Source organism: Corvus hawaiiensis, chromosome 4 (genome assembly GCF_020740725.1).
Source record: "Corvus hawaiiensis isolate bCorHaw1 chromosome 4, bCorHaw1.pri.cur, whole genome shotgun sequence".
In the NCBI taxonomy this organism is placed as follows: Eukaryota; Metazoa; Chordata; class Aves; order Passeriformes; family Corvidae; genus Corvus; species Corvus hawaiiensis.
This window is the reverse complement of record NC_063216.1, coordinates 954,919-972,577: the sequence shown is the minus strand read 5'-3', so window position 1 is coordinate 972,577 and position 17,659 is coordinate 954,919. Positions and strand designations below refer to the sequence as shown.

The 17,659-nt window shown below is 38.5% G+C and overlaps 1 protein-coding gene across 13 annotated transcripts in view; it reads right to left on the bottom strand.

Moving 5' to 3' along the window:
• Positions 1 to 17,659, bottom strand: part of ERC1 (ELKS/RAB6-interacting/CAST family member 1) — a 283,730-nt gene that overhangs the window by 104,888 nt on the left and 161,183 nt on the right. For 11 of the 13 annotated variants that reach the window (XM_048300324.1, XM_048300327.1, XM_048300328.1 and 8 more), the window contains one exon: positions 12,817 to 12,948. The exons of the other annotated variants lie outside the window; for them this stretch is intronic. In XM_048300324.1, coding sequence (XP_048156281.1) covers positions 12,817 to 12,948 — 132 coding nt within the window. The remainder of the gene's footprint in view (positions 1 to 12,816; positions 12,949 to 17,659) is intronic. 13 annotated transcript variants of the gene reach the window in all.

Below are 17,659 nucleotides of genomic sequence, written 5' to 3'. Positions count from 1 at the left end.
ATTTCAGAAGATGTAAAGAGTGAACTCTTGCTCCTCTTTTCTCAAACAACAGTATATAAAACAATGTGTATCTCAGATTATCGATGACCTAGCCATGATTCAGTTCTCTGTAGACAGGCCAGAAAGGTCTTCATGTATTCTGAGCAGAAAACTTAAATGGAGACTTAATCTGTTCATTGTTTTTAGGCCTTAAGTGACCTGACCAGCTGACAGCTTATCTTTAAGGACGAACGTCAAGCTGAAATAAGTTTCCATTAGAGGAGAGAGCTCCTGAGAGACTGAACAAACTATGTGAAAGAAGGCAAAGAATGTCAATTAGATCAGTATGGGATTCGCAGCAGCAGAAGAGGGAAATGTCAAGACAGAACAAATATTTTACATAGTATTACATCTTCCTTAGGAAGCATGAAAGCAAGGCAGAGAGAAACAGCAATGCAACAGGAGAAATTTATCTATCATGTCAATGGCAGCCGGTAAAGAAATGATTTAATAAAAAAAAATGAAGCCCTTTTCAGGAGCCTATCTACCATCTTAACCTCCCTGCCCCTACAGATGGTTATTTCAGGCTCCTGCAACTGCAAATCAAAAACCAGGCTTTTGCGCAGACATAGATACACCACATTATCTCCAAACATGTAGTGCCTCCAGTAAACCTTTCTGGCCATTGGGTAATGTGAAGCCAGGGAGCTGCAAAGAGCTTAGTCAAGTTCCCCAAAAGCCAGTAAAAAGACAGCAAAATTGAGAAAGGGACTGTATATACAAAGTATTACTGAGGCTGGAAATCCTACCTGTCTCTGTACTAGCTCATGGAATGATTTCTGATTATCAGGACACGCAAGCTCCAGTCCCCTCACCCATTACATGAGAACTAATGCACTGCTAAGAATTCCTGAGACACAATAGATATTTCAGGCCAGGAAGAATGCTATTATCAACTCACGTGGTTGTTATTGTTTGCCTCTTAAAATCTGAGCCCAAAGACTCCAATACCTACAGTCGATCCAGACAGATGGCTAGCTAATGGAACCTCAGCATCCCCAAACACTTCAGTTTGTTTAGATTACAGTGTTGTGGCAGCTACCTTTCTTCTTCCCACTGTGAGCTTTCCTCAGTGATAAAGCATCACCTGAAGATAACTTTTCTACTGCACAGAAAATTGGAAAAGGCTTCTCTAGCTCTCCCAGGAAGATAGTTCTAGAGCTTAATTTTCTGCTTGCACCTTTTCAGAGAAGCAGAGCAATTGTGGATCATGATGCAAGCAACAAATGCATCATGAATGCAGGTAACACAGTGTAATTCAGTACAGTGGGACTGTGCAACCCTAAAGAGGCAACGGCAGAGTCATCAATATGGGGGGAAAAAAGAGCAAAATGCTATTCACTTGCAAAAACACTTGCAGGGGCAGAGGCTCTATTCTGAAATGGTGACGCATGCAATCCATGTTTATATGATATGAAAAGGCTAAGGAATGCCCTCCACAGACACCACAAAGGAAAATTTTCTAGTCTCAAGTGATAGGATTTGAATGCAGCCAAATTCACATGTATACAACTGCCATTAAAGACAGCAAATCCCTGGTACACTATATAAAAATAATTTATGCTAATGTTAGAGAATGCTTTTTCTCACCTGTAGATTATCAATCTTTACAGAAGAGACTACATATCTTTTTTTGATTTTCATTGAATGGCTTGGGTTGGAAGGGACCTTTAAGCACCGTGTAGGCCAACCCTCTTGCCATGCCTTTCACTAGATTAGGTCGCTCAGAGCCCTGTCCAGCCCAACCCTGAACACTTCCAATGATGGGACATCCACAACTTCTCAGGGCAATCTGTTCCAGTGTCTCACCGTGCTCATTATAAAGAGCTTCTTCCCTATGTCTGGTCCAAACTTAGTCTCTTTCAGTTTAACACCATTGACTCTCGTCCTGTAACTAGAGACCTTGGGGAAGAGTCTCTCTCTCTTTCAAGTCCCCTTTTTATACTTCAGGGTTGCCATGAAGTCTCTCCAGAGCCTTCTCCAGACCCAACATTTCAAATTCCCAGGGTTTTCTCATAGGAGAGGTGCTCCAACCCTCTGATCATCGTGGCTTCCTCTGGACCTGCTCCAGCAGATTCATGACCTTCCTGTGCTAAGGGCCCCAGAGCTGGATGCTCCAGGTGGGGTCTCTCCAGAGCAAAATAGAGGGGCAGAATCCCCTCCCTTGACCTTACCAGTCTGTAATTAAAAGTCTCAAAGGGCATGACAAAGGGACGTGACTGTTACACTAAGATCCCTACTCCTAAGCTGGAGATACAGTATTTTAGGTGCAGTATTGTAGGAAACACAGTTTAATGTTTAATTACGTACCTGGAATCAGAGTCATTTTTACGTTTCTGATTGAAGGAAAGAAATTCTAGTTCTTTCAACATACATCCAGACACAGCAGGCTATGGGATAGCTGTTTATATTCATTATTGTGTCTCAAAAGTTTCAGGCAGAATACAAAATGATGAAATTTCCCAGAATACAGGTACAAATACCAACACAAACAAGTCATTTTCCATGATCTGTATATAAATTAATCACTAGAGATCTTTTCAAAACCACCTCAGCAGGCTAACAAGTATATTTAAAATTATTTATTTTCTAAACATGGGCCTGTTTTGTATAAACAAGAAATTAGCATTGCAAGACAAAAAGAAATAAAAATCTGTACTTTTGCCCAAAATTAATTAGGCAAGCAAAACAAAAAGTCTTCCAGTTAAAAGTCAGTAGAAAGAATATCAGAAGGACCGAAAAAATAATTAACATTTCTCAAAGTGTCACTCTCAGATGACAGCCTCCTATTTTTCTACAGCTCTTGAGTTTTTAAAGTATTTTTTTATCTCACTATGTACATTGCTGAAACAATAAAGAGACTGCAAATTTCTGCATTATCTTTTACTCAGTTGAACTGATTAGACTGCAGAGAAGGAAAATAAATAGACATGAAAAGAAAGACAAAGACAAGAGACCTGGCTCTTTGTAAACTTGTTTGGATCCCAGAAAAATTTCCTAGAACAGATGTTAAGACATGGAAAAAGCACAGGCCAGACTTGGGACTTAAGCATGTAATTTAACTGCCTCCAGTAACATATTACAGGGAGAAAGCACTGAGTCTGACATAACTTGGATTGCCAGCAGGACCAGATGGTTTGCTTAAATCACAAGCTAATAAACCTTTACACAAAATAAGAGGGAAATGAATTATGGTTTCATCATAGCCCCATTTTCGTTAAAGCAGTAGGGTGGCTTTAAGGTACTCTTAAAGACTGTATCCAAGACACACAATTCTTAGCTATTCTGAATTAAGGGAACAAACTTCAAATTCCTATAGGTATTGGGAAAGCTGTTAGGCATAGCTTTTTTAGAGCTAAAAATATCAGAAGAAAAGGAGAGAAATCAGTAAACAATAACAAGAAATCTTCCTCTCCCTCAGTAAAATTATAGTGTAGTATCTGATTTGTAATGTAAGGACAGGCCTCAAACACAAAAACAGCTGAAAAGCTCTGCCCCACTGAGAGCAGAAGGGTGTAAAGCAGAATGGCTCTGTCCCACCACAGGCTGGAGCTCTGGCTTCAATTCAAGCCCCTCTTATTCAGCACCAGGGCACAGGATGCAGTAATCAAGACGTGTCTATACATCACTTTCACCTGCATCTCAAAGGGGATGCCAGACTTGCAGCACCCCTTTTCCCAAAGCTGTGTACAGCATTCGAGGACTGTGGCAGACTGCACATGGACAAGGAGTTCTGTTTGCAGTAAAGAGGGGAGTTAATGTTGAAGCTGTGAAATGGCTGGTGGATTATCAGCTCTCCACAGAAAAGGCAGGGTCTTTCGATCATTTGTAATACACAGCAGTCATTTTAGGCATAAACTTTGTCTTTCTTTTCATTACCGTATACCTTTCTTAAGTCTTTGTGCTTTTTTTTTTTTTTAAGGTTGTTTGTATTTTGTACATTCAGCATCCATGATAAAATAGTGTCTTGGTGGCTTAACAGAACTGGTGCCACTGTTCTGTTCTTACATTATTAAATGGGAAAAAGGAGAGGAGTGAGATAAAGAGAACAAAAGCCTATGGTCTGAAAACCTGCAAGATACTGCAGATGAGTGCAACTTTTCTTATCACTGTGAAACTGAGATATTTAGACAGCTGATGTCTCTTATTTCCATGAGCTGGTCTTCCAACAAAAACTTCATTATAAAAAGAGCATCTGATTATAAAAAGAGTTAATGCTCTGTATTGCTCCTTAATGTCTCCATTGATGGCTCTAGGCAATGAAGAGCACCAGTGAGATCGAGCAGATATCTGACATTACCGTGCTACTCCTGCAGAAGCAACACAAACATAAACAAAGAAGCCTTTGTCAAGGGGTCTGTTACTTGAGTATCCACCAAGTGCTTTTTGCTCATACTCTGAGAGCGCTGAGCTTTTGTATGAGAAAGAGGAATCGGGATTCACAGATGTTTGGAAAAGAGAAAACTCCTGAGCCTTCAGGACTCAATAAGTCACAGCTGTGTCCTGTTAGGATGTTCGGAGGTAGCTTTGACAGTTGTATCTCCTAAATGTGGGCTATAACCTACATAAATTAGCAACAGCCTACTGCTGGGACAAGAGCTCTTGAGAAGGAAACAATAATTGCCTCTGCTTAACACAAACAAAATATTTGAGTCAGGCCTTGAAAAAAAGTGAAAACTGAACTCTTATTTCTACTGAGGAAAAGAAATCTGATTTAGTCACTGTTATCGGAAGACTATAACAAGTTACAATTCCATTTCTACACTTTCCTCAAGTGAAACCATTATCCAATGAAACATTCTCATTATGTTTCTTAACCCACGCAAACATACCAAAGGAAGCTGTCCTATTTTACTTTACACGGTCTATAGTCTCAGGAAACTGTCTCGTGTTTATCTTCCATGGTTAGCAACGAGTCTCTCCCACCCCTTGGGAATACAGCAGCAATCACTAGGAACAACAATCAATCTTGAAAAAACCTGGATTTTGATCACCTTTTAAAAATCTCTACAGAGGCAGAGACACACGAATGCAGCACATGAAGCACATTCTGTGGAGCGCTGCACACGCTCACTTGGCACAATTTATCACATCCAAACAAAAGTCTCGAGATCCATGGTTAATTCATGATACTCCAGCCACAACTCTAAACGTGGCCATCTTCAAAATAAATCGCCCTTTCTTACGTTACATCTACAGCTGCTAAAGTAGAAGCGAGACTAATTGCCCAAGGTTTTTAGCAGTTTTTCACCAGCTTTCTGCAGACCATGCTGATTTCCATTTTGCTGCATTTTAGACAGTTTCAGGTTAACTAGGATATGTCACTATGGCAGACAGTTTAGACCTAACTGAGTAATATTCAAAGTAAATATTTAATGCTGTGCTACACAGCATAGCAAAGACTGTCAATTTATATAGCACAGATTGATTTTCCAAAGAGAAAAATTCTGGGATGATGTATTAACTCACTGCAAGCAGTGAAAAACGTTATGCTGATTCCATATACAACTTTAACACTCTTTTCCCAAAAGACATTAAGGATCATGAACATAAATAAATGAAAGCACATGCACTGCCATGTGAAGGTTGAACATGTGGCAAACTGAAGAAGCACAGTCTCATTGGCAAGCTCAGGAAAGTTTCCACCTCTAGAAACTTGTAGAAGCAGATCTTTAGCATTGTAGTTAACAGAAAGCAAATAGCAGAACGTAACTACAATAAATAAAAAGAACTTCCACTATTTGGAGCCAACTGAATTCAGGCTGCAATTCAGTGAAGGGTTTGAAGGAATCCAATGGTAAACAGCAGTACAGGAAAGTCTGGAAGCTTTTGTGTGAGTAGGAAATATTTCAAATGAAGAGGCATCCTCAATTTAATGAGCCTCAAGCTTGTCACTTTCCTGTGTTTTTCTATATAGCAGAATGCTATGGAAAGGAAAACAGTTTCTCTTCTTGCACTTCATGGATTTTGGGGAAAAATCAATTATGTCAGAAAAAAACCGTATTTTTCAATTTATTAATCTAATGTTCAAGTCTAATGAGCTTTTCTAATGCTTTAATCTACGTTATTGTATCACACCTGCATTTAAGATCACAGTTAAAGAATGCAACTGGAAAATAAATTTAAAAAGAAAAAAGCACAGGACTAGCTTAAACAAATATTAACACAAGTATTTGTGTGGGTCCTTACGATTAATGTAACCAAATCTGCAAGAATTTGGTTTTCTCTTGAGCCACAACAAATAAAATGCTGTCTAGAGGTAGGTGCTTAAGAAAAGAATATAACAGGCAGAGAGATGCCAAGATAGAGCTTTGTCTGGAATACCTGACTATAATAAAAGGCATAACATGAAATTGGTATTTATCTATTAAACAATAAAAAGGGATAAAAATACAGACGAAATTATCTTAAAATCGGCACTTGAACCAAATTTATATATAACAGTTTCCATCAGTATTTCTCATTTCATTAAATGAAAAGGTGACTTATATGGAGAAATGCTCAATGTATATTTTGCACAGAGGTTAATTATCCTTTCAGTGTCCCCAATTCTCCTGAAAGTCATCAAATTTTAACTACTTTGCAACCTTAAACAAGAGCAACAAATTAAACAAAAAACAAAGTCATCATCCCTGGAGGAATTTAAAAGACAGGTAGATGTGGTGCTTAGGGACATGGTTTAGTGGTGGGCTTGGCAGTGTCAGTGGTTGGACTCCATGATCTTGGAGGTCTTTTCCAACCTAAACAGCTCTATGCTTCTAAAAGATTTAGAAGTTTTTTTGTCTATAATGTTAGAAAAAGATCTCTGCCTCAAAGTCATTAGGCATGATTTTCTATTCATCATTCCTCTCTCTATTCATTCTTCCCATCTGGAGGCAAAAAGAACCTCCCAAGCCCCCAGCTCAGCACAGCTGAACACAACTAAGACAGAAAAATTCCACTCTTCCAGCTCTTAAAAGGTACATTACTGAATGCAGAGGGAATTACATACCAAATTACCTCTCCCTTGCAGGGAGAGTTACTCAGTACAAATCTGCGTATTTTTAAAGGAAAAGGTTATGTAATCCATTGAAATATCTGAGGAAAAGAAGTAACATTAGGGAGACGCAGTGCTCCTAAAAATTACTGCAAACATATTCACTGACAAGGACACAGTGCATGGTGAACTTCAGTTACCCAAAATGCTTTCTCTACCCAAAGCAGAACAATCAGACAGAAGAATAAAGTAATCTCTTGGAAAACAATGGTAAGATTATACTTTGGGCTGACACTGACTTAAAAAGCTCTTAAAATTTTCTATCAGTAAAAAAAATTAAAATACAAGGTTTTAGCACGGTTTTATTTAATACGGACTAAGTACACAAATTACTTTGCACATGTACATATATACACACACTCAAAAGCCAAAATGATTTTGGCAGACTTTTACAGAAAAGAGCTTTTCAGAATATATTTAAGGGAAGTTCAGCCAAAGAACTGTAAACTCCTTAGAAAAATCATAGAAAAAACCTCCAGTACCTTCATCCCAAACCATACCTTGGATTACTGCCTTGATCTCCCATCTCTTAGTTTATCAAATTTCCCATTAGGAGATACAGAAGAAAAGATAAAAACATTCATTTAAAGCAAACTGTCCAGCAGGTACTACAGAGCAGTCAGAACTCTGACAATTCTATGGTGCTCAGAAAACATCTATAGGTAAGTGGTTCAGAGAAATTCCACTTTCTATTCTTCATTTACAGGGACCTGCAGGAAGTCACTTAGTGTGTCAGAATTTGTGCTGTGAAATAATTCCAGTGCTCAATATATGTGAGAAAATATTTCAGATCTATTTCAGCAACAGAATGCTCAGCAAAGAAGGTATGTCTTTTAATTTATTTTGCATTTTTAGAAGGTACTTGATAGGATAGGGTCCAATATATGATAAATCTGTGGTAAATGTAGTTTCTATTCTATTCTTACAAGGAATTGTAGTCTAAATAATATTTGCTAGAATGTTAAAACCAGAATGGTGTTCTGATGGAAGTGCAAATGACAGGTACCATTCAAAACTTGGTGAGAATTTCTGTACAGTAGCTTACAGATAAGACAGAAGAGGCTCTTAGAGGCTCTACTCTACATTCAAACCCTTGCAGACCTTGTATTTACAGTAGGGAAACAGGAGAGAACTGTGAAGGAGGTGCTGGTTGAGTTATTAACCTATTTCATGTTTATTTTTCCTTAACAAACACATACAAATTTGATATGTAAGATACGTGATAGAGAATTTCAGGAGTCTTGTTATCAACACATTTTACACGTAATGTGTACCTGAAATAATATTAAATCCTGCTGAAATAATTTATAGAGACAGTGGGAGAAAGGAATGAGCATAAGAAAATACATTTAAACAATACATTACTTTTACAATAGTCAGGCTTTTATTTTTTCCTTAAAAAGGGAAAGCAGAAAAATCTGCCCTGTGCAGGATAAAAAGACACAGTGTATGAACACAGATACGGCTATTTATACATCTACATATTTAACCTCATTTGAAATGTTCCACTGAGAACCATAACTTCAAAAAAAGTTGATGGAAGGTGTCAAGATCAGACTGCCAACTCAAAAATTTCAGTTTAAGTAGCTACTTAAGGAAGGAAGGAATGACGAGGTAATGGTCATTATTTTATGTGTTTATTTGCCATTACATTTTAGGGTAAGGAGTTAAATGTTAGCTGATACTATACAGAGAGTGCATTTAACCAGGAGCTGATATTCGTGAGGGAACAGAGCTGCACTACTATCAGCAGAAGCGTTATTTAAATGTCTAAAATCTTCTGCTTTTCAAATTTGAAGGAAATAAAATAAGCCAGAGAAATATATGCTGTGGTCAGGCAATGCACCATCTCACTCAAAGAAATAGTAGCCCATTGTAAAGGCTGCATTAAGTTTCTGCTAAAAGTATTTTTAGTAATAATACTAAGCAATTCCTGCCTCCACTTCTCAGTCCTGCCCCCACAGGTCAACGTTTCCTCAGATGTCCCTCAAGTTCTGCATGGGGATCCATGAACCAGGTCAGTGAAGTGCTTCACATGAAAAAATCCCTTCAAAAAATAGGAGTTGTTACCATTAATTAGGTCACCGCTCTATTTCACAACACAGCCTCACAATGACCTTGGCTGGGAAAACAGCAGGGATGTACACTCAAGTATGGGGATGAAAGTGAGCAAGGAGAAGGAGAGCATGAAGTATCTTAGGTCAGAAGATATTTGTGAACTATGCCCTCCAATAAGGAGGGCTCAAAATGCCAGTAATCCTATTGTGCTCCTTGAGACAAGAACCTGTTGCTAATTATTGATCGTCAGTCACAGAACTTGAACTCAGGTTTCACTTTGTTTCACTAAAGGGGTCTCATTCTTTTATAAGGATCAAAGCACATTTCCAGCATTGTCCTGGGAATGGTGCTGATTAAGACTCAATTCATGCAAAGGATAACCTCCTGCTTCCTGCTGCAGGAGAAGGGATAGTAAGACGCACCAGGACAGTGAAAGGGTTTGTGAACAAGACAGGGCTTCTTGTCAAAGAAAACCTCCAACATTTTTTCCTAGCGAGCAAAACTACAGCTGTATTTCTGAGCAGGGAAAAACTTCTCTATAATTCTTCTTTTCCCCCCGATGAACATAATAGTAGCCTTTCTAAAATAAACTCAGGTTTGGTTAATGCAGAAATCATGTCTGAATCTACATTTACCATCTCTACTAAAAAAACCCCTTTATGACAGAAGCATTTATCCGAGAAGTCCTACCTTCAGCCTTATGGGCAGTACTTACAAAGAAGTCTCCACACACCTTCTGACCTTCCACACAAAGGGCTGAACTAGTGGGACCAGCCACAGTACTACATAAGCCCACAGCTGTAAGGAATTCACAATGATATTTACACAGAGGATTCAGCAGGTGCACCAGCAAAACCAGGTGATGACTATTAGAAAGAAAGGCTTGAAGAACTTTCAAGCCTTCCCATCTGTGCAAGACTGCCTCATCTCCTTTCCGTACAGCAGGGTTTCTGCTACACAGATCAGCAGGGATAATAAAATGATGCCCAATTCAATGGGTGCTCTGCTCCCAGCAGGAAATGCCTGATTCTATTTTTGGGAAAGATGAAAGAAAGAACAGGTCTAAAATCCTGAAATAAACAGAAAGCTTTAGTCAGCAGGAGACGTCTTGCATACACAGATTGTGTATTAATACACTTAACCCACTGTCACAGTTAATACACACTGACAGGATATTTTCAAACACTAGATTACAGAGAGCAAGATTTTAATCTATAATGGATATATGAGAACTGTGAAATGCAGGGTGCCTTCGTGGACACTGTAATTCAAAACTGAAGCCTATAAAATAGCACAACACCACACACCACGAGATGATGGAGGGTAGGATTACACAACACGAGACTACAATAACAACACTAAATATTGGGGCAGAGGCACACACTAATGAGATGTCCTCATACCTTGAACCACCTAAAGCCAAAATGGTTGACCTCATGCACTGATTCATTAAAAAGCTTCAGACAGGCAGTGAAGTGGAGGAATGGTAGAAAACAAGATAAAAAAGAGAGGAAAGAAAAAGCATGCAATTAAAAAGCAAATTATAATCAGTTTGAACAACAACATTTTAAAAATCACACACATCACTCACACTTGGTCTAAGAATATTCATAACCTATTATAGGGTTTGTGAAAGTCAATGGATCTGCCATTGATAGTATATGGAACATAGAGTCTTGCACTTTAAAACTCTAAAATTATCTGTGCTTGTCTTTCAAAATTCTACAGAGAACTTCCACAGAACATAATAAAACAAAAAGGGCATTCTTTAAAAGTAACTGAAGGAATATGCACTGAAAAACATTTGAAGGGAAGTCCCCTCTGCACCTTGGAAAAACAGCTGCTTGCCACCACTTTAAATACACCTGACTGTGTTTAACTGATACCAAACCCAAAATCCTGGTGGACAAAGTGGGGCACAGCAGGTCTCGCAGTGCTGACTGGAATAAAGCTCTCCAGAGCCTTTTCCTCTGTGCTGATTTGTTGCTCATATTTAAAAACGGTAACTGGTCAGAACTGGCTGTTTAGTTATGTTGCAGTAAGACACTACTGTCACAGATGTCAGCTTTTCTGTCTTCCAATACTGCTGCTCCCACTCCATCCTTCTTTCTTCTCCTCACCTCCATATGCACTGCTACATCCAAGTTAATTGCTTTTTTATGCTGTTACCTACCATATTCCACCAATCTTTATCCACAAATCTCACTTGTCTTGGCTCTCTTCCTCTCTTCTCAATCTCTCTCTTGACCCTGATGGTTTATTGATCTTCAGGCTGTGGATTTCCCTGCCTTGTCTCATTTTTAAGATGTTAACACCCAATTCCAATGTTCTAGTTTTAATATTTATATATATTATATATTTTTATAATTATACTTTTTTTATATTCTTTGAGCACCAGCTTCTAGGTGCTCAAAGAATATAAAAAGTCACTTTGTCTTGTAACCAATTAATTAAAACATTATAACATCCTAGGCATCAAATCACATACTAGTTTGATTTTGAGGCACATACTAGTTTTGTGCCTCATCAGAGAACCCAGTGCTTTGTTAGATATATTTTCCTTTCAAGGAGATCTAATCTTCGAAGTGGCATTCACTACCCAGTTAACACTTCTATTTCATGCAATTTTTTTATAGGCTATAAGAAGTTTGGAAAGAAGGCATTCTTGAAAGTGTCTAGGATCTGATACTGATCAGATACTGTCTAGGATCCTAAAATACGGCAACAAGAATTATCCTCAATATGTCCATCAGCAAACAGGTGAGCTTTACTTTAGCCTAAAGAGTGCTTTCTTCTGGAAAACTCAGATTTTTACCTTTTTTTCATTAAAGCCTGTGATACAATACATGTTAAGAAAAACCTCTTAAAACGTTTAGAAGTGCACTTGGTCAGAAGTGTTGTTAAGTAAATAACAAAGACAAGGAGATTCCTCCCCTGAAATGCAACTAACCAAATGCTCCTGTTTGCTAATTACTGTCATAAGGAACAGTGACAAACACTGTAGAGGCTCACAAAGAGTGCCAGTCTCAGCTTCTGCTTCACAAGCTTTAGCAAAGTCTCACAGATTTATTCATCACTTATGGTATGCTTTCTTGATGATTACTCACCTGAGTTAAAAACGGGCATGTCCATGAGTCTTCAGAGTCATCTCATCAATGGCAAAAAATCAATTAATGCATAAAAGTTCCTACTTGTGGCTTCAGTACACAGGTGCGTATTTTCTGAGTGCATGGTTGGCTCAAGCCAAGGGATTTGTCTTTTTAACCAGTTGTTTTGCAAGTGCAAGGAGATTGTGGTCCATAAACACAACCAGGCTAGTAAAAATCATTGTCTTTCAAATATATTCAATGAACAAGACAGTAAACCTAAGTATGCCTTACACACAGGAAGGCAGCTTTGTCAGGCAAGACAGATCAGAAGTTAGTACTTAAACCAATATTTCAAAAGCTATCTCAGGATACCTTATATTTTGATTTTAATTTCAAGAAAATCTTACCTATGAAATACAACTTATTATGAAGGCTTTGCAGATTTTATGAGTTCTGTCACCTAATGCTGGAACAGACACAGAGGATCATCAAAGAAAGCCAGCTCTGTTTCAAGCAGGAAAGCAGGGAAATTAGTACTTCACTGTCTGGTTACCTTCCTAGGAGGACTACCAGTGACTTAACAAGATTGCAGACCTGTTTCTCAGCATTGATCCTGGCTGACTCCTCTTGTGCTAGCACCATTTCCCGCTCTGCAGTTATCTGAACACTTTCTCTGAGTGCCTCTTCCAATTCTTCAATCCGATCATCCTTTTTACGCAGATTGTCCTGGAAAATGATGGGAGACTAGGTGAAGATGACTTGTTTGGAACTACAGCCTTTTACCAACCACGTTTTAAGCCAACCAAAATGTGTTTCTCCCTCCCAAGGCGCAATTGCAGGCAAATAATCTTCACACAAAGGAAAGAATGATGAAGGGATGTAAGAGTAAGAGGAAGATCAGAGTAAAGAGAAGGAGAAAGCCAGCAAAACAGGACCTCAAAGCAAGAGTGCTTGCCTGGTGTGGATATACCAGAGTCCTGTCAGAATATACAGCACAGAGAAGCAAGGATTGTTGGAAAATAAGGATTAGTAAGCAGTTCTGAAGCACAGAAGCCAGAAGCGGCAGGAAGGCAGCAGGCATTCAGAATTGCCTGTTTGCTTGCACATTCAGCAGCAGGCATGGTAAGAAGGGAAACAGCACTGCACTTTGGAATTCACCATTTCCAGGTTAAGAGGGAGAAAAGCAAACATCGACCCAACAGAGTTTTCCACTGTTCAGATTAAGTCTTAAAGAAAGTTTTTACATCAAAGGCTCTCTAGGAAATATGAAGGATTCATCTGGGCTGTCTGAATCTCAGATATTCAAGTATCAAGACTCCCTAAACACTTATTCTTTGATTAAGAGCATCTTCACAGCTGTGAGTTCAGCTGTGCCTCATATGTTCAGACCACTGAAGAAAACTGTATTGCTCCCCAGAAAATATACTGTTTCATTGCTTTCTAAAAGCAGAATAACTTAAAAAAATATATATATACAAAATAGTGATATTGTTATTTGTAAAGGAGACTCTCGTAACTTTAGTCTTGCAAGGAAAATAAATGTCTATCTCCTGCTTCTGCAGAAGCAGCTCGGGCAGAAGGCTGCAAAGCAGGCTGTGCATACATGAGTGCCCTGCACCATGGCTGCTTAACAAATCCACCGCAAGGGCGCAGCTTGACAGAAGATTTCTGCATTTCTTGTCTTGCAGATCGCTTTAGATCATAGGGTTCAGACGAGATATTAATGCATACTGAAGTTAATGCATGGCTTTTTAGCCATCTCAGCAGCAGTAGAAGAATCAAAAATGCTTTTCTTTGTTGGCATTTTTCTCTTTGTCAGATGTATCCCTTTGGCTTCTGCCCTTTTCTATTTAGAACTGTAATTTTCTACTGATACCCTGAAAGAGTTTTGTACCATATAAAGAATAAGGTAAAAGAAGGCTGACTTGGGAAAAAACTGACCTTGCAACCATCATAATGAGAAAATTAGTCACTGGAGTTTAACAAATGAAATCTGACTTATTCCTTGAAGCCTGCTTTCTAGGACCATATCCCCAAAGACAGTTGTATGAAAACCATTTCTGACAGTCTCAAAACTGCCCCTTTCAATGAGAGTGTTCAAGCAAAGATGCAAAGCTTTGTATCAGACTAGTGCAGGATATCGGGCACCACTGCCCCGGTAAAGAGCAAGGCTGGTGTTCAACCACCAGCACAGGCAGCAGCAGTAGTTAGGCTTTGCAAGCAGAGGAGCTTTCTGCTGATGGGTACATTCCGAGGTGGAGTCACAGGGCAAGTAATTGCTGTTTTCTAAAGAAACAAATGGAGAGATCTACATTTCAAAAACAGGAGTTGCTTAACATGTTTTCATACTTTCTGAATTTTTTAGGAACACTGATAACATCTTCCAAAATGACTTTATGGTTATGATAAGCCTAAATGAAGTCTCATCAAAAAGATGAGTAACAAGGTTACAAAATGCTCTGCAAAGAATACTGACCGTGTCAGACATGGGAAATATTTATTTGCCTATCTGCATTACAGAATAATTATGAACTTTACTTCTTGATATATCATTCATGGACAGCCAAGTGAACGTGTAGTTCTCTGTGTCAATTAACAGAAGTGGGAATTGTACATTTGAACAGCTACATTTAAAATGGAAACTCCTTTAAAATAAGAATGCAGAATAAAACATCCTAACACATAGGTGTATCCACTCTTCATTCCAGGCAAACATTTCAGAGGTGAATTCAATGTATTAAACAGGACACTATATAGTGCTCTATTCAGACAGGTGAACTCTTGAAGGACAGGAGGAAGAACAACTGGTGATACCAAAAATACAGTGCCACGTTACCTGCATTTGAAAAATATACATCCATATGTAATTAATTTTCCTAAAATAATACACAAACTTTTACATATATAGTAGAGAGTTGCAAGTTTAAAAGTCCAGTGCTGACTTAGAATGAATTGCCTAGAAATGCTGATCTTTTAACTTAAGTCTAATACTAATAACCCACCCAGTAAGGAAAGACTAAGTAAAAGTTTTCCCTGTCTCAGTCAAACCTAGTTAGAAGATGTGCAATTTTACTCCTCTAATGGTGTCATGATGTGCATAACCACCTTAAAAAACCACACAAATGACTGGCAGGAGCAGCAGGTTGTTGCTTAGTGAGGTAATACCTCCATAGCATAGTCTCAAAACACTCCTAAAGAATTATTTTGTTTCTAGCTCATTGGTTCATGCCTAACTGATCAGCATTTGAATGACTTTTTTTTTTAAATATAAGCTGCTGTCTCATATTAGTAGATAAATTGAAGTGAACCTGCATCTGCCTTGTAACATACTGGCATGTTTTCCCAACTGTTTGGCTCTGAACTCTTTAAAACATGATAGCTCTTGCTGACCTGTGCTGCTGCTGATTTCTTCCATTTAATTACATGAAGTATTCTACCTTTATTGTGATAAGAATTAAACTCTGGAAAAAATCTTCAATCAATTTTAACTACAGTTATAAGTTTTTTCCTACAGTGACTGTTCCTCTGAAGCAATCATACCTTTGAACATCACCCCAAGGGCGAAAATTCCTGTATTTTGACAAAATTGCAGAATGATAAACAGTGACAGTCTCTTTTCAGGAATCTTATACAGATGACTACTCAGAAAGGAAAAAAAAAATTACTTACCTGTACAGTAACTGCATTCTTCAAGGTGTATTACCTACCCAAATACCTCCATGGCCCTCCCTCCCTTATCTTCCTGCATCCCATCTGCATGATACTGCACAGCAGAGATGGAATTAGAATGGGAAAGAGGAGACAGCTCTGCCTTTATGCTCACTGGTGGCAGCACACAGAAAACGAAAAACCCATTCGACACTGTGGGAGTGCCAAGAGTTCAAGCACAATAAAAATTTTTGCTACCTATGCTGTGATCCAGTTGCTGATGTGCATGCAAAACTAATTCCATACATGCCTGTCTGAAAGCCTGAAAGGAAAAGGAGGTGCGACTGACGCACATTTCTGGGCTTTTCCTTTCACTTCAGGAAGGAAGTGCTGGGATGGCCAAGTGATGCATGTTAAAATGACGTATCAATTTAATCTATCCTGCATTCATGTGATGTGTAATCTGCCATGAAGTTTTATGGAAGTGCATGAAATAGGATACATGTGTTCACCAAGGCATTTAGGTTCAATTAAATCTGAGGTATCCTGGCAAACTTCATAACCATGTCTTGAACTATACTCACAAAGATCTTTATGGCCTAATTTCACTCTTGGAATTAAGGTGGATTTCTCTAGTCAGCTCTTGGGACAGATTAGTTAACAGTTTGAGAAGGCAATGAAATGATTCTTTTAACTGTTAAAAGTATTTCTAGGACTAGACAATCATCTAGGTAGGGAAAGATTTCTGTCACATAACCCTGTAAATAATGCAATAGCACATTTTACCTGTGCACTTTTCAGAGATCAGATGGGAAGAACACAATACTGGAAGTGCTTTGCACTAGGAATCAATTACTTCTTAAACAGTGAAATCATTACAACATTACAAGCTCTTATTCTTGTGAACTATTGCTTTTTCTTATCAGGCATTTCCTCAAGAAGCCATGACCTAGATAAAGAACTTAATGGTAATGACCTCAGTCCATTCTAGATGGAATAAAACTCTCCCTAGTGAACTGACCTTCCACTGGGTAAGTGGAACCTGGGAACTCAGGACTGTCCGCTGCCTCTAGTACTACTTAAACCTTCCTCATGGATATGGTCATTTAGTTCTCGAGACAACAAATTCTTCACCAATGTTTGGAGACAACCCATGTACAAATGTTAAGATTTTTTTCCCAGTTAAAAATACGAGGGCCTGATTAACTGTAACTCTAAAGTGCATGCTGGTTAATTAATATGAAAATTTGAAATCTTCTTCAAAGACTTTTCAAAATCTTCCATGAAGTTCCCTTGCTTCCTCTTTTTGGCCATAACCAGTAGCAAATATGAAGAGGAAAAATTGGTTCTCCTTATAGACAGTCCATTACTGAGGACTTCCAGTTTGCAATTTCAGGAATTTACCAAAAGATGCCAAAAGACTCACAAAATTATTGAAGGTGTGTTTCTGCAGTGTTGGTTGAACTACTGAACTCAGAAGACAAGATGCTATGCCAAATAGCTACTCTTCAGAAGAGGACAATTGGTGAAAATACATCAGTTAGTTAAATAATGCCTGCTTTTCTCTGAAAAATATCTGTAAAAACCTGCATATTTTCCTAAGAAGGTCCTGAAGCTTTAAGGGAATATATAAGGTGGTGGTACCAAAAGGTGGTGTTACAGTTTCATTTGATTTCAGGAGCAAACAGTCGTAGGGCCTTAAAGTTCAGGTGAGCATGGTGGATCTCCTTCATTCGCTTCCACATGCTGAACAACTACTTCAAGTCTCTGAACAAGAAAAGCACACAAA